The 19832-nt window shown below is 43.2% G+C and overlaps 3 protein-coding genes across 15 annotated transcripts in view; 1 reads left to right on the top strand and 2 right to left on the bottom strand.

The window, feature by feature from the left end:
• bcl9 (BCL9 transcription coactivator) overlaps positions 1–2614 on the top strand; it is a 28615-nt gene extending 26001 nt beyond the window's left edge. For both annotated transcript variants that reach the window (XM_026144085.2, XM_026144086.2), the window contains exon 10: positions 76–2614. In XM_026144085.2, the coding sequence (XP_025999870.2) occupies positions 76–1118 (1043 nt within the window). In that variant the 3' untranslated portion in view covers positions 1119–2614. The remainder of the gene's footprint in view (positions 1–75) is intronic.
• Positions 2615–3020: 406 nt separating this feature from the next.
• On the bottom strand, positions 3021–19513 carry acp6 (acid phosphatase 6, lysophosphatidic). Of its 10 annotated transcripts, none has more exons than XM_080291161.1 (12): positions 19290–19513; positions 8327–8396; positions 7696–7921; positions 7480–7608; positions 6795–6925; positions 6537–6616; positions 6345–6432; positions 6040–6172; positions 5507–5607; positions 5302–5394; positions 5060–5225; positions 3021–4961 (listed from the first exon to the last, which is right to left on the bottom strand). In XM_080291161.1, the coding sequence occupies exons 3-12, from the start codon at positions 7912–7914 to the stop codon at positions 4827–4829; spliced, it is 1275 nt and encodes a 424-aa protein (XP_080147287.1). In that variant the 5' UTR covers positions 7915–7921; positions 8327–8396; positions 19290–19513; the 3' UTR covers positions 3021–4826. The 10 variants fall into 10 exon arrangements, with proteins under 10 accessions (XP_080147287.1, XP_080147282.1, XP_080147285.1 ...); XM_080291156.1 differs by lacking the exon at positions 19290–19513 and adding an exon at positions 8821–8924 and having other exon boundaries at positions 5302–5430; XM_080291159.1 differs by lacking the exon at positions 19290–19513 and adding an exon at positions 8821–8924.
• LOC113008309 (gap junction alpha-5 protein) lies at positions 10970–19427 on the bottom strand. Of its 3 annotated transcripts, none has more exons than XM_026145645.2 (2): positions 19286–19427; positions 10970–13307 (listed from the first exon to the last, which is right to left on the bottom strand). In XM_026145645.2, exon 2 carries the CDS (start codon positions 13205–13207, stop codon positions 12056–12058), a length of 1152 nt encoding a protein of 383 aa, XP_026001430.2. In that variant the 5' UTR covers positions 13208–13307; positions 19286–19427; the 3' UTR covers positions 10970–12055. The 3 variants fall into 3 exon arrangements, with proteins under 3 accessions (XP_026001430.2, XP_026001429.2, XP_026001427.2); XM_026145644.2 differs by lacking the exon at positions 19286–19427 and adding an exon at positions 14522–14663; XM_026145642.2 differs by lacking the exon at positions 19286–19427 and adding an exon at positions 14519–14644.
• Positions 19514–19832: the final 319 nt, after the last annotated feature.

Here is a 19832-nt window from a genome sequence, read left to right as displayed (position 1 = left end):
ATTTCAGTTCTCTGAACTTGAGCTACTTTACCAGTCGCTATACTCTGCATATAATAATTTCTTTTTGACTTATAGGTATGGCAATGAATCACCAAGGCAATCCACGTATGATGGGACCTGGAAATGCTGGACCTATGCCTGCCCTCAGCCCTCTAGGTATGAATCCAATGGGATCCCAGCCTCTCTCACATGGCATGCCCCCACAGATGCCCTCTCCCAATGCCCCAAATATGGGCCCAGGCATGATGCCTCATGGTATGATGATACCACCAAATCCTCAAGACCCTGGAATGGCCAACCCTCAAATGATGCCACAGGGACGCATGGGTTACCCTCACCGGGGCCAGGGATACCCCCTAACCCAGTCACCTTCCCAGCAAGGCCCTTTCTCTCCGCACAATGGTCCCGGTCCCCAAGGCTTCCCTGGCCATCCTATGGGTTTCCAGGGAGAGGGAGGACCTATGGGAGGACGGATGGGGAATATGTCTCATGGGGGAGGGGCTGATGGGGTTATGTGCAAACCCAATACCCCTGGTGGGCCAGAGTTCAATAACATGCAAGGTGGATTCAGTGACGCAGACCTTCATGAGGTAATGCGGCCGGGAGCTTCTGGTATTCCCGAGTTTGACCTGTCCAGGATAATCCCTTCAGAGAAGCCCAGTCAGACTCTGTCTTACTACCCTCGAGGTGGAGGAGACAACCCCGGGGGGAAACCGCCACACCCTTCTGGCTTTCCCATGCAGAGCATGATGGGCGACGGCCCACCAAGGATGGGGATGCCAATGCAGGGGATGGGGGGAATGTCAGGGGGACCTGGTCCTGGGGGAATGGGCCCTCAAGACATGCCAATGGGCAACCCTGGCCACAATTCAATGCGGCCACCGGGATTCATGAGCCAAGGCATGATGGGCCCTCAGCACCGGATGATGTCCCCTGGGGGCCCAGGAGGGATGATCCAGGGGAGACAAATGGCCCACCCAGGTCCTGGAGGCTCACCTAACATGATGATGTCACTGCAGGGCATGGGCGGCCCCCCGCAGCAGACAATGATGATGGGGGCTCAGATGAGGCCTCGTGACATGGACATGGGCTTCAGTCCGGGCCCTGGAATGTTCTAATCCAACAGAAACATTGTATCTAGAATGTTCTTGGACAATACACAAGGAAGGAGTAATGATATCGGACTCTGGAGAGTATTCATTAAACTGATGGACTCGAGTAAAGGAGGTAAAATATGAACAAGATGGCGTACCCAGAAAATGAGCAGAGTGGAGATAACCAGTCACCTGGTAATGTCCTGTGTGAACTATTCCGGCGGAGACTGTGATAGGGCCGCATTGGAGTACTTTTTGCCACAAGAACATTTAATTTTGACTCATGAACTTCAGAATGTATGGGATTGTTGTGGTCACACAGTTTTGCAAAACTGTTCATGTGGGGGGGTTTTTGGGTTGTTTTTTTTTGTTTGTTTGTTTTTGGGTTTTTTTGATTATCTGACTGTAAAGATGACTTCGACATCAAAGAGGAATCAAACCTAACTAAAAGTCAGCGTGGAGATGCTACAGTATATGTCTACTTTTTTGAAATTAAAAAAACAAAACAAAAAAACAAATTTGTCGCGAAAGTGGTATGGAACAAGAGAAAGGAAAGAAGAATTTGTGCTTTGTGAAGACTTTAGTGGAAATCCATCTTGTCTCTCGCTCCATTGTTTTGACTGTATCTGTACAGTATATACGTGAGAGTGCGTTGGCGTGCTTGACCGAATGTGCGTTTGTGTGGTATGTATGTATGTGTCTGTATGTATAGGCATTCTATCAGTGACCTCTCAACTCCTCTTACCAAGCTTTCATTGGGGGAGGAACGTCCCCCTAAAAATACTGTACTGTTTACCATTGGTGGGCTATTCAAATTTTAGTCTATTTTAATTTTCTTTGTAACTCCAGTGTATAACAAACCAAACTATGACCTCATTAAGATAATAGTATTATTAAAAAAGCACAAACATGGACCATCTGCAGAAAGCGTCTTCTTTCTCTATTTTTACCATTGAGAGCAAACACATTTTAAGTGTGATGATCCTGGCAGCTTTGCAGCACCATGATAATCTCCAGTCCATTTCAAGTTGTAGATGACATTTGACTCTGTGCTCCAAAACTTTCAGGACTTCCTACGCTCGCCAGCGTGAATACTATTGCTAATACCCAGATGTGCTGTGTTCTTCTTGTTCCTGTTGTGTTCCTGTTTTGTTTTGACTCTCTTGTTGACTCTGGGTAATGATCATTCCCACAGCAATAATCTCCCGATGGTCAGCAGAATAGGACAGGAGTGGCTGTACGCCGCAGCAGGTATGCCAGGTATTATAGAACTAGAGCTAGGTAGATCTGGTATAAAAAATTTAAACAGATAAAATAAATTTTTTTTTTTTTTAGTAAGGCAGGTGTGGTGTCCGGAGTGAGACACAGAAATGTAAACACGTACTGCTTACCATCCAGTTGACTTCTTCTCTTTTCTCTATTGTATAAGCTTGTCATGTGTTTCTCCATTGGCTTTGGTGCAGAATAGCCTACCAGGGCTGTGGTGATGGACTACAAATAAAAGATATTCTTTTGTTATATACATGTCTATGGAGTGTGTGTGTGTGTGCACACGTGTGTATGTTTCCACAGAGGAGTCTTTACTATTTCACTTACAAGGACTAGTTACGCGTCTTTGTCTTGTACATACTCATACCAGCTTACCAACATTCTGCTACAAGAAGTGCAAGTCATATTAAGGAGCAGCGTTGATATGCTGACATTTTATCAGGAGGTACTAAGTGAGACTATTTTCAGAGGACACCACACTTCTAAAATAGATTCAAGCTTGTTGATGCGTTCAAATGCTTCTCCATTAGCTTCAGAAGAGGCCTTGAGGTTTTTCTAACCTGTATTTTAAAAGTTTCATTTGGCCTGTGGGAATAGTTCAGAGCCTCTCGCAAGATGTGAGCTTACAGGGGGGAGAAGAAAAAAAAAGACTCCATATTGATTAAAATCTGTATTCATGTCACACCAAACCAAAATAAATCTTTACATTTTGAGTGGCAGGTCATGGGAACCTCCCACAGATGAGGTACAACGTGTGTTTCTGGAACAGCGCAACGCTTGGGTCCGTGTGATTCAAGCATGCATTGCACTGTGGTCTCACAAGGAGGCAAAATGTTGCATTCAAAACATGTAGCAGAATAAGTGTTCTAACACAGTCTCTACTCCACACCTTTCTAAACACTTGATCCAGTACATTAAACTATACTTCCCTGAAGAATGATCGAACCGTATATGATGAATACAGTTGGGAGCGCAACTGATTTGATGGAATAATTTAATCAGCAATCAGACACAGGCCACATAATACAAACCTGTCCATATATCAGTGTGATGCATAACTGCAGTAGTTGTTTAAAAGTGTAAAGGAAAGGTTGAGAATGCTGTTGGAGATGTTAACAAACACCACCCCAAAAAGAGGAAAAACAAATTTATCCTATGAATAAATATCAATGCTAGACTAAAGCCTGATGTAATACATTCCAATGTGCCATAAAGGCCTCATTTCTAAGTTAATTAAAAACACAAACCACATCATTTTACTGACTGAGATGTCCCCTAGTTGCAAAAAACATAAAGCATATGTGAATGCTGCAAAGAAAATCATATTTTCCCAGTGCAGCAAATGCTTGCAACCATAAAGAATCCCAAACAAATGTAAACCTTACTCCTGTTCAGGTGAGTTACCAGTTTATTCTTAAAAACGAAGCTAATTGTGGGGTTAACAATTAGAAAGTATAAAATAACTTCAGCCTTAATCAGTAAGCTTAACTTGCATTCAAATATAAAGCATCTATCACACTCTTCCACTTTGCACTCAGCTGTTATTGAACTAATCGTTTAACTTAATTTTAAAGGTTCTATATATCGGGTTTTTCATATAGCAGCAAAAAGCTATTCATACAGATGTAGTGGAGTGATGATGATCTTAGCAGAGGACGAAGCTGAAAGCCTCCTGCGTGTTGTAAAATGAGTGTCTTTGTTCTTTGTTTTTGTAGCCACATGTGCGTTAGTGTATGAGTCCCTCCCTTTGAAAATGTTTGTCCTCCCTGCATTTATAAAGAGACAGAATGCAGTTCAGAGTATTCACATGGTGCCCCACCCCCACAAAGAGCACAAACAGAAGAGGCAGGGGAAGTCAAGGTAATGTTACTACAGTTTATGACATTACCAAGCGCAATAAAAGCACCCCATCAATTGTTAGTCCATCTAAGATGTCAAACAAAATCTGTGTTTTTTATTTTATTTTTAAAAACACACATCCAATCTGAATGCAGGACAAAAAATATGGGAAAAGTGCCGCTGATGGTGGGTGGGCATGCAGCATATCACAGCCATTTAATGGCTTTTACTGTGTTTGCATAGAGTGATGGTCGGGGCTGGATGCTTTTTGTTGGCTCACGTGTGCACAACCTTTCTGTTTGTAAATGAATTGCAGCGAGAAAGGGGGTGGGGGGGGTGATTGCTTTGGTCTTAAGATGCCAGTGCTCTAGTGCACCATTCAGTGCTTCAAAATGTCATTTATAGCACCTTTAATGCGATTGCCATGGTAACAAGATGATGTTGACTCCTGAAAGCAAGCGGTGTAACCCGAAAGCTCTACAAAAGTGGCTGTACTCCAGCGTGCTCTGACAGTGAGATGATAATGACTGATGCCGGCTGGATGGAGAGAGGACTGAGGATGTTAAAAAGGCATGATGCGTGCTGGCTGTCAGCGGTGTGCCGATGCGAAGGCTTGCTCAAGGTTCAGGGTTCGGTCGGGCCTACGGTTCTGTTGCAGTGCGAGTGGTAGTCTTCAGGGCTCAGCGAGTACGTGGAGAGGACCCGTTTGAACTCCTCCAAGGGGCAGTAGACTGCACTACAACCCCCAATGAGTTGATCCTGCAGAAAGAAAAAGTAACTTGAGGTTATAGAAAGAAAAAAAAAATGCAATTTTTTTTTTGTTTTTGCTCATCCTGCGACACATTCTCAGCTCCTACCTCGCCTACATATGACACTTTAACAAAGGCCTCATTAGTTTTCCGGTTCTGGTGCAGCTCCACAGTGAGATCAGCGGCATACGGTGGCCATCTCATGTCAAAAATCCCCAAAGCCAAGAGACAAGGAATCAGAGTGGTGTCATGTGCGGAGTACAAAAACACCTTCCTGTTCGAGAGAGCATTTCAAGAGTGAAGCATTTGAAGACCAACCACAGTTATGTGTGAAATAATGCGCGTCCAACCTGCTTGGCTCTGATGAGGTGCCCTGTAGTTTCTCCTCGATGTTGTCCACCAACATGTGCAAGAGAGGTCCCACAGACAGCTGCAAGCTCTCTCTGCCACAGACAGCAAGAGAAAGGCAGCCTGTGAAGCTGAATGCACAAGTGGTAAATCTCAATCTGGCCTTTTAGATAAGCCCCTGGGACTGGTGACTTTGGTTAATCTGACCTCTTGCTGGGCTCGAAGATATGGCACATCATATCCACGGCTCTTTGCTCCACTTTATCCCTCCAGGTGTCGAGCACTTGAGGGCAGGGCAGGCCGTGTGTCTGTTAATGCAAAGGAACAAGTCGCAAGTCTTCAAATAACTCCGTATAATTTCTGTTTAAATAGCATGAAGCTAAATGCATTGATTTCATTTGTCTGTGAGAATTAAATGACAACAGATAGACATCGACACCACCGCTGACTTTGACTAGTGAGAACCCTCCAGAAAAACTGCGGCTTCCTACTCATTAAATGTGATTTCACCCTCTATTGTGACACATGGACACATGCTGTCAATCTTAATATCTGGGTTAATATCAGGCTGGATCTCAAGAAGATTAATGAACTCTGATGCTGAGTTTCATCTTACATAAGGAGCAGCTTGCGAGGTTGCGGCTTCCTGGCCACGTCTTTACAGTAAATCCTATGTAATTCTGATAGCTTGTGGCAAGAGCTGGCAAAAAGTCACGTAAATCACAATGTGGCAGTGTCACCTCTCTGGCAACCATGTCATCCCTAATGAGGATGAAGTCAACTTTCTGGTGAGCAGCAATCCCCAGCTCGCTCTGGATGCTCTGCAGGTCTGCCGCGATGTCTGGCAGAGTGGTCGACTCTGCCCAGCGGTGGCTGCAAAGAACACACGCGGTGTCAGCCACAAAACACAGATACACCGTGACAACCTGTCACAGGCGCCTCAACTCTGCTCATAATGTTTCCACAGCACATTATTTCAAGGCTCCAGTAGGATGGTTTAGGCTTGATGGGACTCTATTGCTAGGAAAACACACTCTCTTCATACCCGCAAAGGATTTTAAGCATCTTGCATCCGTGATAGTTAGGATACAGGATTTCAGATTCGGCCTCCGATGTTAAAATAGGCACAATTGCTGCAAGTAAAACAGGAAATTGCAAAATAAATGAAAAATTAAATAAACAGATGAGATGAGACAGAAAAATGGGATAAGTAACATACTGCACATCTCCGCTCTACCTTTTTGTTTTTGCTGGAAGAGCCCTGCAACCAGGCACTTGGCAGACTCAATGGTCCTCACAATATTAGTGGAGCGCACGCTAGAAATAAGGAGGAAAAAAATAGGTCATGGAAGGCACCCAGTTCTAAAATAGTAAAAGCATTTAAACTCATATCCTTTGTACTTGCACTCATAAACCCAATCTATCAAAATGTCAGAGCACAGATATGAGGGTTTTTTTTTTCTCCTTGCTCCTCATTATGATTTGGACCACTTACTAGACCTCAGCTGGGTTAAATGTGGAGGTAAGGAAATCGCTTTCTTCAATGTATCTCCCCCTTAGTCTTTTGCCCAACTCATACAGCTGCTGCATGCCCAGTGTGGTCAGCTGACCAGGGAATGTGCCACCCTGCCAAACACAACAAACAGGATCAGGTTATATACCCACAGATGTGGCCGGGCAGACACACACCTGTGATCACATGCAGGAATCCGGGCTGGATGTGGTACAAGAATGGCCGGAGTCCATATTGGGGGATTTAGTTTTCTAAGCTAAATCCAGTGAAGTTAAACCTCTTTAGCAAAGCAGCTCTCAGCACAGGAAAGTAACAGCTCCACGGACACTGTGACCGGACACGATATGTCAATAGGAAGCTCTACGTACAGTTCAGCGGCGAGTGAGTGAGCTCAGGCCAGTGATGTCTGTAGTGGCACCTTTAAGCCACTAGATGGAGAAAAACTACATGAATTGAGGAGAGTAACAAGTGTGCTACACACATAAGGTCTATGGAAAGCCCAGAAGAAATGTGTTCAGACATTAACTTTGTCATACCACTAAAAGCAAAGCAGCATTATTAGGTTTATTCCATCATTTTCATAGTGAGAGTCAAAGTCAACTAAGCCAGATGACAGCCAGCAGCCACATCACACCTATTTAAAAAAACAAAAAAGACAATGACTCACACTAAGTATGTTTTTCCGATAGCTGTCTTCTATAGGAGCCGGGGGCCTGGGGCCACCCTGAAGATCTGTCACTACATAGTCGATGCTGGTGTGCGGCGGTGGCTCCAAAAGCGTTGGCACCCACTGGGCCTTTGTTGAAAAAAAGAATTTGCAGTTTTTTTCATGTGTGAAACATCATTTTCTACAAAACATGCTCTTAACGGAAGACAGTTTTACCTCCATAATATCAGGTATTGACTTTAGGGGCGTTCGGGCGCCGTGCCGGAACAAGATCTGGACCAGCTTTAGCTCGTAAGGGGAATCAGCGTTCGTGTCAGCAAGGTTGGAACCCGTAGCAGCCTTTTCCGGTTTAGTCTTCTGCTGTGACCACAGCATCGAGCCAAACGCCACGGACACCGACCCTAACGCAGCCGCTCCGCCCCAAAGTCCCTTCATGGCTGTGCTGTGAACAAAAGACACCAGCTGTCACCACAGAGCCACTGAGAGTGAGATAAAGCATATGCACAGGATCGAAACAGTCTGTGTCCCTTACATAAGAGATCGATTAGAAAGTTGGAATTTGATCTAAAAACTATTAAAGCTTCCAAGTGCATGGTTTTAAGAGACTATGAAAACATACAAACATCCATTTAAAACTCTTTTAAACTAAATTATTTGGACATTCTGTTTGAACAACATCCGTTAATCAGCAGTCACAAATCCTCATCAGTCTTTCAATACAAAACTGTGAAAACTCAAAGGATTTCAAATAAACAAGACAAGAAAAGCAGCAAAAGCCTCACATTTAAAAAGCCTTTGTTAGGCCATTAAAATCAGTCTAACAGCTGCTTCTGCTCTTTTCACTAACCTGTGTTACCTGGCACAGTTAGACCTCCTGTCACGGTCAGGGATGTCAGAGATGATGATGGTGTGGCCAACTGTAACACATTGAGTAAAGCGGAAGTTGTTACTACAGACAGAAGCGTGAGTGTAGAGAATCAACGTTAAAAAAAAAAGATGACGGTTTCTGATGGTGCAACACTGGTGCAATGAGCTCCCCAGGATGTGACGTTTTCCTCATTAAATATTTATTTTTTTGTAACACTATCTACTTCTGCTATAAAACTCAGATTATTAGCATTTCAACAGCACAGGGCACAGGTTAGGCAACAGGAACTCAGTGAAACACGTTACGAAAACAGAGCTAACCGAGGTGAACTCTAAACTAGCGAGGTGCAGCAGAGGGTAAAGTCCCTGCTGTCAGCCTCGATGCCAGTATCACCAAGGAAGATCACTGCTACCACACAGCCACGGCATTACCTACAGATACAGAATAAAGTGTTACCCTCGATTAAAACATACACGGCGTCCGGGAGATGACAAAATTCACTTCAATCATTCAGCAACTAAGTTTCCACCAGTACAGAGGCGCAAGTCATGTCGGTAACTGTAGGCCGGCAAATAATGCTTCAGAATAGAAGAAAATGAGAGAGAGGTGAAGATTAAACTACATTTCCCGACATCCCCTCGGAGTACTGCCGCTCTTCTGTTTTTGTTTGGAGACTTGAAGGGGAGAACACCACCAAAGTACGCTACTCCCCTCTACAGGAAGAAACTGTATCTGCATTTCGAACTAAGAGGATTTGTTACTTTAATCTATTTTATAAAGTTATAGATCAAATATATTCGAATTTGGACAATTTGTTTATCCAAAAGCGAGGATTTTCTGGGCTTTTTTTGTTGTTGTAATCTTTAATTGCAAATGTACACTACTGTGCAAAAGTCTTGAGCAACCCAAGACAATTCTTTTTAAAAATTATAACTTGAGATAAAAATGGATATGCAGTACATTACGGTAAAACAGAGTTTGTGGAGTTCAGACAAGCTTGAAAGTCAATATTTGCTATGACCACCTTTGTTCTAAAGCACAGCCTGAACTTCCCGAGACAAGGTTTTCAGTCTACTTCTTGCGTAATTTGGCGTACCTCAGCACCTTCTCTCTGTTTCCCTTCCTTAAAAGCAGCTTCTTGACAGTCACCCTTTCACTGAGAGCATTTTTGATGAAGCTACAGTGAACAGTAGATGAATAAAAAAGGGCCAGATGCATACTTCAGGTCCTGCGGCAGGGCTTTGCTGGAGTTTTTTCTTGGTCAGTTGCAGGAAAATTAATGAAAAAAGCCTGGAGTTTTGTTGCTTAAGACTATTTAGAAAAAATTATAAGAATGTTCAGGTCCTTAAGGAAAATGTAAAGAAAAGAGGGCTGACCCTGATCTGGATCTCAGCCGTCTTATGGCACAAACGTACTTATTCTATGTGTGTTATATCAACAAGTTTAGCTGTTTTTATTTTAGTAAAAGATATTAATACTTGTCTGAATTTCCCCCCAGTTTTTCCTTCTAACTACAGCATGTAAATCTATTAAATTAAATTTCCAAAAGTCTTAAGCAGAGCTGCAGAAAAAAAACAAGAAACATGCCCCATTTATATTTATATAAGATCTTTAAAAAGAAGACTTTTTTTCAGGAATTAACTTTTTAAAAAAAAAGATGTGAGTCACGCATTCACGTAGAGATACCTAATGCATGACTTGCTCACGAATTCCAGTCACACTGAAGGGACCTTCATCTTCCATGTTGCCAGAGTCCTCTTAATCATTACTGAATCATAACTCAAGTAAAGCAAAATCTCCTTGAGCTTACTCTTGTTTGGAAAGAGGTCTTAAAAGGACACCAATTGGAAAAGATATATAACACTTAATAGTTTTCACTGTAGAGTAACTTATAAACTTCCTTGTAGGTTTTACATTTGTATTAATTTTAGTTTGATGCTTAGTCTCGTGTTTGTCTTTCTTTAATGTATGACCATTTATATCCTTTTAAGCTGATTCTGGTTCTTGCACAATTTTCAAACTATTTTTAAAAAATGAATCCTTTAGAAAAGAAGACAGGAAAACATTTTATTAAGCAGCAAATGTGCTATCACCATCCTGGTCTAACTCAGAATACACAAATATCTCTGTGAAGCTCAATCTCAGAAAGCTCTGAGGTTCCACAGAAATAAAAATAATACAAAAGCAACAAGGATTTTCCAATTCAGCTTCAGCATGTGGCAGATTAAGCTGGATACCAGACCTCAGCATCCTGGCAGAAATGGCGAGACAGTCTCTGTTTGTGTAAACATTGCTTATCTTCCACAATCTGTCTCCTGCAGGTCCTTTGTGAGGACGGCAAACAGAAAGTCGCTGCAGCAATGGTACAGTGATTCAGAAATGCTGGAGACTCTTCATCTTTGTTCGGATCTGGAAATTGCATCACTTTGTCTTGATTTCAGCATTTCTGCATTGAGCACGTTATTTAAATGGTAGTTGTTCTAAATGTTCATCTTGTGCAATTCTAACAGTTTAGTGTGTGCATATTTACATATACTAAAGTCTTTCTATGTTCATATGACAGACAAATCAAAGGCAAGTGTTGTACGGCACTGAATAAATCACACGCTGAGAACAACAGAGCAGATTGTACAGCTGATGATTTATTTATTTGTTGTGGGTTTGCGATGACAGTTATTGCATAAATGTGTGTGTGAAATAACCAAAGACTGCAGTGGATGTACAGCAGGATGGACAGTTCTTCAAATATTATGCTATGTTTATGTACATATACATGTATATATTTTAAAAAAATCATCTTCCACTTGTAAAGACAACATGGTTATGAACTACCCGCACAGTTACTGTGCTACAAGAACAATACATTCAAAGACACCAACCGACTCACACACTTCTTAGGAACACACTTTTAACACAATGGGAGAGAAAGGGGGAAACGCTAGTGCATTGTTGCCACCTAGTGGCTGAATCCATTCATAACAACATCCAAGCAGGACCGCTTGCTTTTTCTTTGAGGGACCTTCAAAAAGAAAATCCTGTAAAAGGCTACATTCTCTCATTTCTGTGCACAGAAGACTTCTGACTAGTATAGGACTGACTTCACTGACAGGCTTTGAGATTGCAGTGCTATTATTTCCGAGTTAGGTTTTTATGTTTGCCTGCAGGTATAGTGCAATCAGGTCAACAAGTGGTTCAAATGACAGTCTCTACCACGGCTTTTAAATAATTACAAAAACAATGTCATAAGGAAATAGATATTTCTGACGCTTGATAAGGCACTTTATCGAAGAGCTTCACAGTTTCTACCATACTGTGATCTTGTCTATTTATTGCAAATCTTTTTTTCTTTTTTTTTTTGCATTTGTGTGTGACAAAAATCAGCTAATCTGTAGTTAACTGGTTTAAAATGAAAGGACTCTCTACTCCTAATGTGCAATAGTCAGGTGTCAAACCTGTTACTCTGTTCTCATTATTCTCCTTTACAGATTGTTTTGCAGTTTTTCTTTAGAGCTCTAGGACACAAAGCTCACACAAGTCAAGTTCACATTATCCACTCATCACATGTGCTCAAGTGTCAGGCCTTGGTGCTACAGTTCATAGTTAGCCTCAGCTCATGCCTCCATCACAGAGATCTATCTCCCAGACACACATTTCTTCCGAAGGTCCAGCCCTTCTTCCTCTCTTCCTCATCCACCACACTTTGTGAATTTATACTGCCAGGTCATCTTGGCGAGCCCTGCTGCTGGTCCCGCTGGTCTTGCTCAGGCGCCGTTTGTCCTTCAAGTACACTGAGTGTAGCAGAGGCAATGGCGAGCAGTTATTGGGCAGGCCTGTTGGTACCTGGTTGTATCTCATCCTGAGGAAGTCTTCATCATCCTCCAGGTTGTCGCAGCTACGATGTCGCTCAGTTGCCAGATTGGCTGAGTTCTGCTGCAGCGCCATTCTGGTGTTGAAGGGATGAGAGGCCATGGAGGTCATGCGGTTTATGGAGGCGGGGGCTGTCAGGCACTGGTTGAAGTCAGGAGGTGGGGTGCAGGAGACTGAGGGTTGTGGTGAGGTGTTGGACTCCAAGGCTGCAGACACCGCTACCGTCACAGCTCTCTGCTTGCTCTTTTGCATCATCTTTTTGTGTATGCACCTCTTGATGCTCTTCCAGCCGAGATGGTAGAGCTCCAACACAGAGAGCAGCAGAGAAACGCCGGCCACCACCAGCATGAAGACGATGAAGACATTCTTCTCCGTGGGCCGTGACATGTAGCAGTTAACCGGATTGGGACAGGGCAATTCCTTGCATAGGTACAACGCATCGAGGAACACCCCATAGATAAGATACTGCACCACAATGAAAGTCACCTCCATCATTGTACGGATTAAAATGCTCAGGACGTAGGTCCGCAGCAGCGCCCCTTTTAGGCGAACTCTGCCACTCCCGTCAGCAACCACCTCCTTTCCGCTCTCCTTCTGCTGGAGGTACTCCTTCTCCCCCTCCAGGTCTCCTCCCTCTTCACCTCTCGCCTCTCTCTCCTCCTGCTCCCTCTTTCGCCGCTTCTCCTCCCTGCGCACTGTGTGCATGGCGTGGCCCATATAGATGAGGGAGGGCGTAGAGACAAAGACAATCTGCAGCACCCAGTAGCGGATGTGTGCGATGGGGAAGGCCCTGTCGTAGCACACATTGGTGCAACCTGGTTGCTGGGTGTCACAGAGGAAATCGCTCTGCTCGTCCCCCCACGAGGACTCTGCCGCCGTGCCCAGCACCAGGATACGAAAGATGAAGAGGATGGTGAGCCAAATCTTTCCGACCGAAGTGGAGTGTTCCTGGACTTCCTCTAGGAAATTCCCCAGGAGGGTCCAGTCCCCCATCACTACTCACGGCCTGGGCGCACACCTGAAGCACAAAGAGCTGGTAGGAACAACGGGGAAGGTGAAAAGAGGGTGCACCGGAGGGGGAAAGGGGGAGTTTCTGAGGTGGAGGATGAATAGAGTGGAAGAGGAGGGGGAAAAGGGGAAAAGAGAAATACAAGCAGACAATCAGTGACAGCTGTAGGTCATCTGCATTCCCGCTGATGGGAATGACCTGGTGTATGAGTGGCATTGTGTGGCACAAAAATAGCCTCTCTGCCTGTGAATCGCTTTAGGGCTGGATACTGTCACATGAGAACAGCCATTTTTTCCCCTGAGAGACAGACGGAGGAGAAGAAATTTGGTAGCCATGTAAAAGAAAATAATAATATTATTATTAAACATTAGATTATGTGTGTTTACATTCCCTCTTGTCCTGTTCCAAATTATTAAAACAGATTAAATTACAGAAAGCGAAACACACCTCCATCAAAGGGGCGAGTCAGCACAGAAAGACTTTGCCCTTTTTCAGTGCTGTGACCTGGCCTGAACTGGACATTTCCCATTTCCCCCCGCGGCACACCACTCACAATTTCAGTGCAATGGCTTAGATGGCCACTGTTCTCCTTTGCTGTGATGAAACCCTCCTTCACATTCCAGTCTCCATCTATCTGGAGGTGTCAGTCAGACTGCTTCTTCTCTCTCTTTTTTTTTTTTTCAAACTAATCTCTTGACTTAAGCATTATTGAGAGTCTGGGTAAGATCCAAACATGGCAGTGACAGGCTGGGAAGTCTCAGCTGAGAATGACCCTATAAGGCGGTTTACTAGACAGCTTTATGGGTGACACAGATGACCGCCATCATGGAGGGGTTAAGAAAACCTGTCAAACTGGATCAAGTGGTGACTTCTAACATTTATGGGCTGAATATGCATGTAGCTACTTTTAGCTTTTACTACGCAATTAAGAAATAAAAGCCGGTTAAAACACCTCAGAAAGAAAAAAGGGTTGAAGGTCACAGGTCAACAGGTTTTTCCAACGCGTCACGCATTTGAAGTTAATGCTCTGTTTGGTGGTGTAGCAGAACATGTAGACATTACTCTAAAGGAGCCAAAAGCCAAATATACTTTCATGGAAGGAAATTATATACAGTATAATCCCTACAAGCAAAGTAAGTAAGCAAGATTTTATTTATACAGCACCTTTCAAGATAAAGTGCTTCACAATAAAACGCCAGAACATAAAACTAAAAGTTAACCAAGCACAAGTCTAAAGAGAGAGAGAGAGAAAGAGAGCTACAAAAGCCACAGGGGATGTTAATATGATTTCTTACCACCTCTCATCTCTTCCTGAAGGAAATCCTCGAGCAGCTGTTTCCATAGCAAATAGCTGTTTGGTCCACAGTGCAAGGTTTTGAATCGACTGGCTAACACTGACTCTGGTTATGTGTGACAGCGAGATATGGTCTAAATGACCATGACCATCTGTCTCGCCCCCTCCCTCTGTGTCTCTATGAAGTATATATATGGCAATAAGATGGAAAATCAGGGCATTGTGCTCCGTATCTCTACAGCACAGAGTGGTAGAAAACAAAACACCAGTATGACAACATTTTGGAAAAGAAACGTTTAACCTCCATCCACAGCCCAAGGCTGACAAGCCAATGCGCAGCACAGGAAAACTGCGCTGTGCTATTTTTCCAGCATACATCTGACACCTTGGATAACTGGACAGCAGCTGGCCCAGAGCCTTAAACGGATAAAAAGCTCACGATCTTTACTGGAAGTAAATCGCAAACAGCCGCAGAGTTGAGGAAGTGACTGAGAATCCAGCCAGCACAATGCCAGGAGACCGCACATTAAAACAGCCACGCTCTTATCAGCTGATACTGACAACAAACCTGTGCAAACCTGGGTAACAATGCATTTCCCCCTGGGCTATGACAAACTATGTGACAATCTCTTGCTGGTTTGCATGTGTCATTTTCTAAATGAATCCCAGATTCGAGCCGTGAGCATAGAAGAGATCCAGAACAAGTCATTTTGTAAAATGATGTTCTTTAAGAGGATACACGTTTTTAATGAGTTTTGCTTTTTAAAGGGAGATTAGGTGAAGACTGATTGTTCCCTAATCTATTTGTACAATGGTACAGTGGTATTCAGACTCTCACACAGTTTCTTAATTTAATGCAATATTAGTTTCAAGGCTGCCAAAGTTCCCCCCGTGGTTCTAAAGCTGTGCACCATTTAGATGCTGATATCTTGTAAGCAGGATTTGATTGGGTAAACTGCCTCTTTTAGAAAGGACTTATAGTCCGTCAGTCTGGGCACATGGTGTACATACACAGCGATGAGAAAGGAAGGCAAAGCAGAATTCAGAACAAGTGGTGTGAGGCTGTTTTCTTGGCTACGGTCTCCTTCCCTCGAATACCTCTTCCTGCTCTCAGAGGAAGCAATCTCAAACAATATGATTTCCTGTGGACAGCAGGAGCAAGACATTGAAATGAGCAGAAGGTGAAAGGGGTGGAGGTCAGAGACGAGCTGCTCCTATGAACCGTTTCTGTCAAAGTGCCTTTTACTGCTACTGGTTGTCGATCACACCTGTGCTGCAGGGATTTACTGTGATCCACTGTGCCCTTTTCTGAACAGTGCGCTTTGCCTGTGCACCATCACAGCTGTCAGGTCTGTTTATAATCTCAGTGGTATTGTAATGGAGGAGTAATGGAGAATCTAGTTAGGTTGTATTCAAAATAGCAAAGTGCGTAAATGCAACATTACGTATCCCTGACTTATTTCCTTTGACGCTGATCGAAGTGCCTGTGTTTGCACTGAGAGAGCTTCACAGAAGGAATGTTTATGTGGTGGAGGGATCCTGTGATGAACCAAACAATAAGCTTAGCTTTCTACGAACTGAAGGAAAAACGATGATGTTTCAGCACTGCAAGGTCAACTCAAACCGGGCTCACAGTGTGCAGCCTTATTGTAATTTCCAGTCAGAACATCAGTCAGGCAGCTGAGACAAGTTAAGAGAAAAGCAGCAGCTACTTCACTGAGAGGTGATGGCTGCTGCTGTGACTCACTGTAGACCAACAGGAAAATTGTTGTGTGTTTTCTCTCCCTCTTGCGGTGCCAGAGGGCGGTGGAGCTTGTTTAAGAACCAGTGAGGCTGGTGGCAAGGCCCGAGGCTAGGGAAATCTTACAGGAACACGAAGCTATGTTTGTATTGCTATAAATTTATGCCCACCAGAGTCACCTTGTGTCATAACACAAAAGAGACATAGGCACATTCCCTCAGTTGTGGTTTCTAAATCTTAGACAATAAAATCCTTTTGATGATATTTTACTGATGAGCTTTATAAACTACACACTCTTTTTCCAACTCCCCCTCAGCCTGCAGTGTATCCACAGCCCGGTAACAACAGGGGGCAGGGTTGATTTAAACTTTCCTTCAGTGATGTGCACCTTTCAGCACTAAGCCGTGTTTGACAGACTCCGGATGCTCTCAGGGGATCAGGATACACTGGTTGATCTGCGCTGTCATCACAAGCACACAGACAGTAAGGTGGTGAGTTATACACTTTCCTGGCTCGCTTCCCTCTGATGGGGCATTGTTTAGACTACCATCAGTGGAGGAAAACGTATGTTGTGCATTAAGAACAATCGTGTTATTCGTGTCTGAAAGGATTTGCTGAAGAGATCAGGAAAAGTCATTTCTTTCCTACGGAAGGACAAATTTGGCCTAATTGTATTTTGGAGTTACCAGCATACAAAACCCTGTTAACTGAATAGCCAAACTAGGGAAGAAAATGGTCATGTGCGTTATTTGAAGATATTTAATCGGCAGCTATAAGGCCTGATGCATTTATAAAGCCTCTGTAATGAGCTGCATGCGCTAAGATGGTTTTTTAGTGTCAGAAATGTGATCAGTGCTGAGAAAAAACAAAACAATCCATAACGCTGCATAGATTTCTGCAGGAAAAAGTTAAATAAACAGCAAGACACTAATGGTGCACATTGTGTTTTAAGCACCTAATTGTTTTTACATGAACCAGAGTTGGGTTGTTATGCTTTTAATTCAATTTTAAATCTAAAAATTATGATATATTGTAGTGATATTCATCTCTATCACATCCTCTAACCAGGTATAGCATACAATAAAACTTTATTATCTGAAGTTTTTTTTTACTCTTGTCACTATTTTACTCTATGACCTTGGTTGTGTTGTGTTGTGTTCCTCTCAATGAAACAGCCTCAGTATAGCTTTACTACAGAACCGCCATGTGTTAAAAACAGTACATACAAGTTTTCTGAGCTTATTTCAGTTAGATATCAATAGCATAGTGGATAAGGATATACAAGTTGAAGTCACTCACACTTGGTTATTTTTACTCTCTCGTACTATTTTTCCCAGTTACAATGCACACACGTATTTATTTTTCTAATGCTTGAACTTTAGCACGTCTCCAGAGTCAGTCCCAGTCCTGCAGCAGCTGTTTGGGTTAGGGACTTGTTCCTGAAATGCCAGGATTACAATCGAGGATGAGCGTGTTTAAGTTTAGCTATAGTGGCACGCTGGCTGGTGTTAGATTGGTGTAGGGTGACCTACAAAGTGGATCTGATTTGGCACGAGAGCGAGAATTCTTCGCTCTCATGTGAGTCACCTGTTGCCACTTCTTACAGACCCGCACGGGTCTGGGCTCCCATATATCAGTCACACCAGCAGAAGCCAGCAGGCCGATGTGCTGTCTGCTACCTTACATGGCTGTCTGGCTCTTCATCTACCCACTACTGTACACAGACCCACAGCCCTGTTATGATCTATTGTTGTGCTGCATATGGCATTACACTGGAACCTTCAGGCCAGAAAGCTGCAAGGTGTTTCAGGGAGCAAAACAACCTCCTAACAACCTCCTGATCATGAAAAGCAGTTTTATATATTTTTATTTCGGTGTTTACTTATTTGAAGACAGTCTATATACTCAGTAATACACATACCATTCAGCCGTGGCATAGGGCACTGCTTTCAGATTAGCGAGCTGGTAATCTTTTATCTTTTACTGGCAGGTATTTAAACAAATCTCTTTTTTTATGATGGCAGAGGGAGTCTCGATTCACACTAAGACATGCTAATGGCTACTTTTAAGTGTGAATGTATCAGCTGTTGGTGCTTGAATGTCAAACAGAGGAACACTGATACAGATTTAGGTTGAATATCCTGCTGAAATCACAGAGTAAGATTTTTTTTTAATTTTTTTACTGAGCATCACATGAAGTTATAAATCTGTTATTTTGAAATATGAAGTCCTAAAAGTTCTTATTTCCTACATAAAAATGGCACTTTTTGGGGAGTACGTTAAAAAGAAATGTACAGTTCATCTTTGAAACAAATCCCTAAATAGTAAGTAAAGGAGAAAAAAACGCCCCAAACTGTATCATTACGACATTAAATACCGCCCGTGTATTTAAGAGGCCTCTTTGATTATGAAAAACTTGCTTATAATAGAGCAGTTGTGCTCCGTAGCACTGTTACTAAAGAATTTAAATGTCTTCCACCGTTGTTCAAGCCTGCTTGAACAAAAGAGTCCTTTAGTTTTTTTTTTTTTTTTCGCCTGTATTTCTCTATGAACACTCAGAAGAGTAACTGGTATCTACAGGCAACTCATTAATTTGATTTTTATCACTTCTCTGTAGAAGAACAGAAACTGTAAGGGTAAATTGTGCTAGCATTAAAGTAGAATTATCACGGCACAGGGATAACGATTTCTTAAAGTCTTCATTGAGTAGGTATGCATTGCTGGTGGCTCTGTGCTTTAGGTTACCTCCAGTACTGTGCTTTGTTTGAGTATATTTGTCTTATATGAAAGCCACGAGGGAAGAAGAGCGAGACGAAAAGAGTTAACGTAAGTGGGTTGACAGCTGTACCTGCCGGGGAGGACAGGGGGTTTAACACAGACCAGGCCTCTCACTCCATCGTACCTCTCTTCAAGATATCATCACTCCCTTAAAGACTGCTTTAGTAAGATGCTCGCAGCTTTTTACCAGACAGTCTGCATCATTTCACTGAAATGTCATTGAGTATTATTAGAGGCTTCTATGCTTACCCACCGTTCTGCTTTAGTGCCGATATTCGAGAAGCTGCTTTCAATCAAGCAGAGATGGTCCCTCAGAGGAACTAAGTCTTCCTTAAGTTAGCGGACAGATGGCAGGTGTAGATGTAGATGACCACAGCACGATTGTAGGACCACCTTCTTGTGGACATCAGCAGAAGATGACTCTTGACGCCGGCATCTGAGCGTCGTGTCTTCCCACCACGAGCTGTTTGTCCACACAGGGGGCACGAGAAGAAAAAACAGGGCATCACGAGAGAGTGTTTCCCCCATGGACCTCCCTTCTCTTTCCCTCTCTCTCTCTCGCTTCCTCCTCCTCCATCTCCTCCTCTTCCTCTCCACACTCCCCCTTAATTCTTACATCCCTGGTGCTCTATTTTTTGCTGGGAAGCGTTCTCTGGAAGGGGAAGTTGAATTGTTTGTCTGGGATCAATGGCAATTCCTGTCAGAGTAAACTTCAAGACAGTTATTTACCATGCGACTCTTGGGTTTACTGCTGAGTTTTCTGTGTTCAGGGTGAAATTCCCACAGTGTGAGATGT

Source organism: Astatotilapia calliptera, chromosome 16 (genome assembly GCF_964374335.1).
Source record: "Astatotilapia calliptera chromosome 16, fAstCal68.1, whole genome shotgun sequence".
Lineage (NCBI taxonomy): Eukaryota > Metazoa > Chordata > Actinopteri > Cichliformes > Cichlidae > Astatotilapia > Astatotilapia calliptera.
This window is presented reverse-complemented; position numbering and strand designations above follow the sequence as displayed.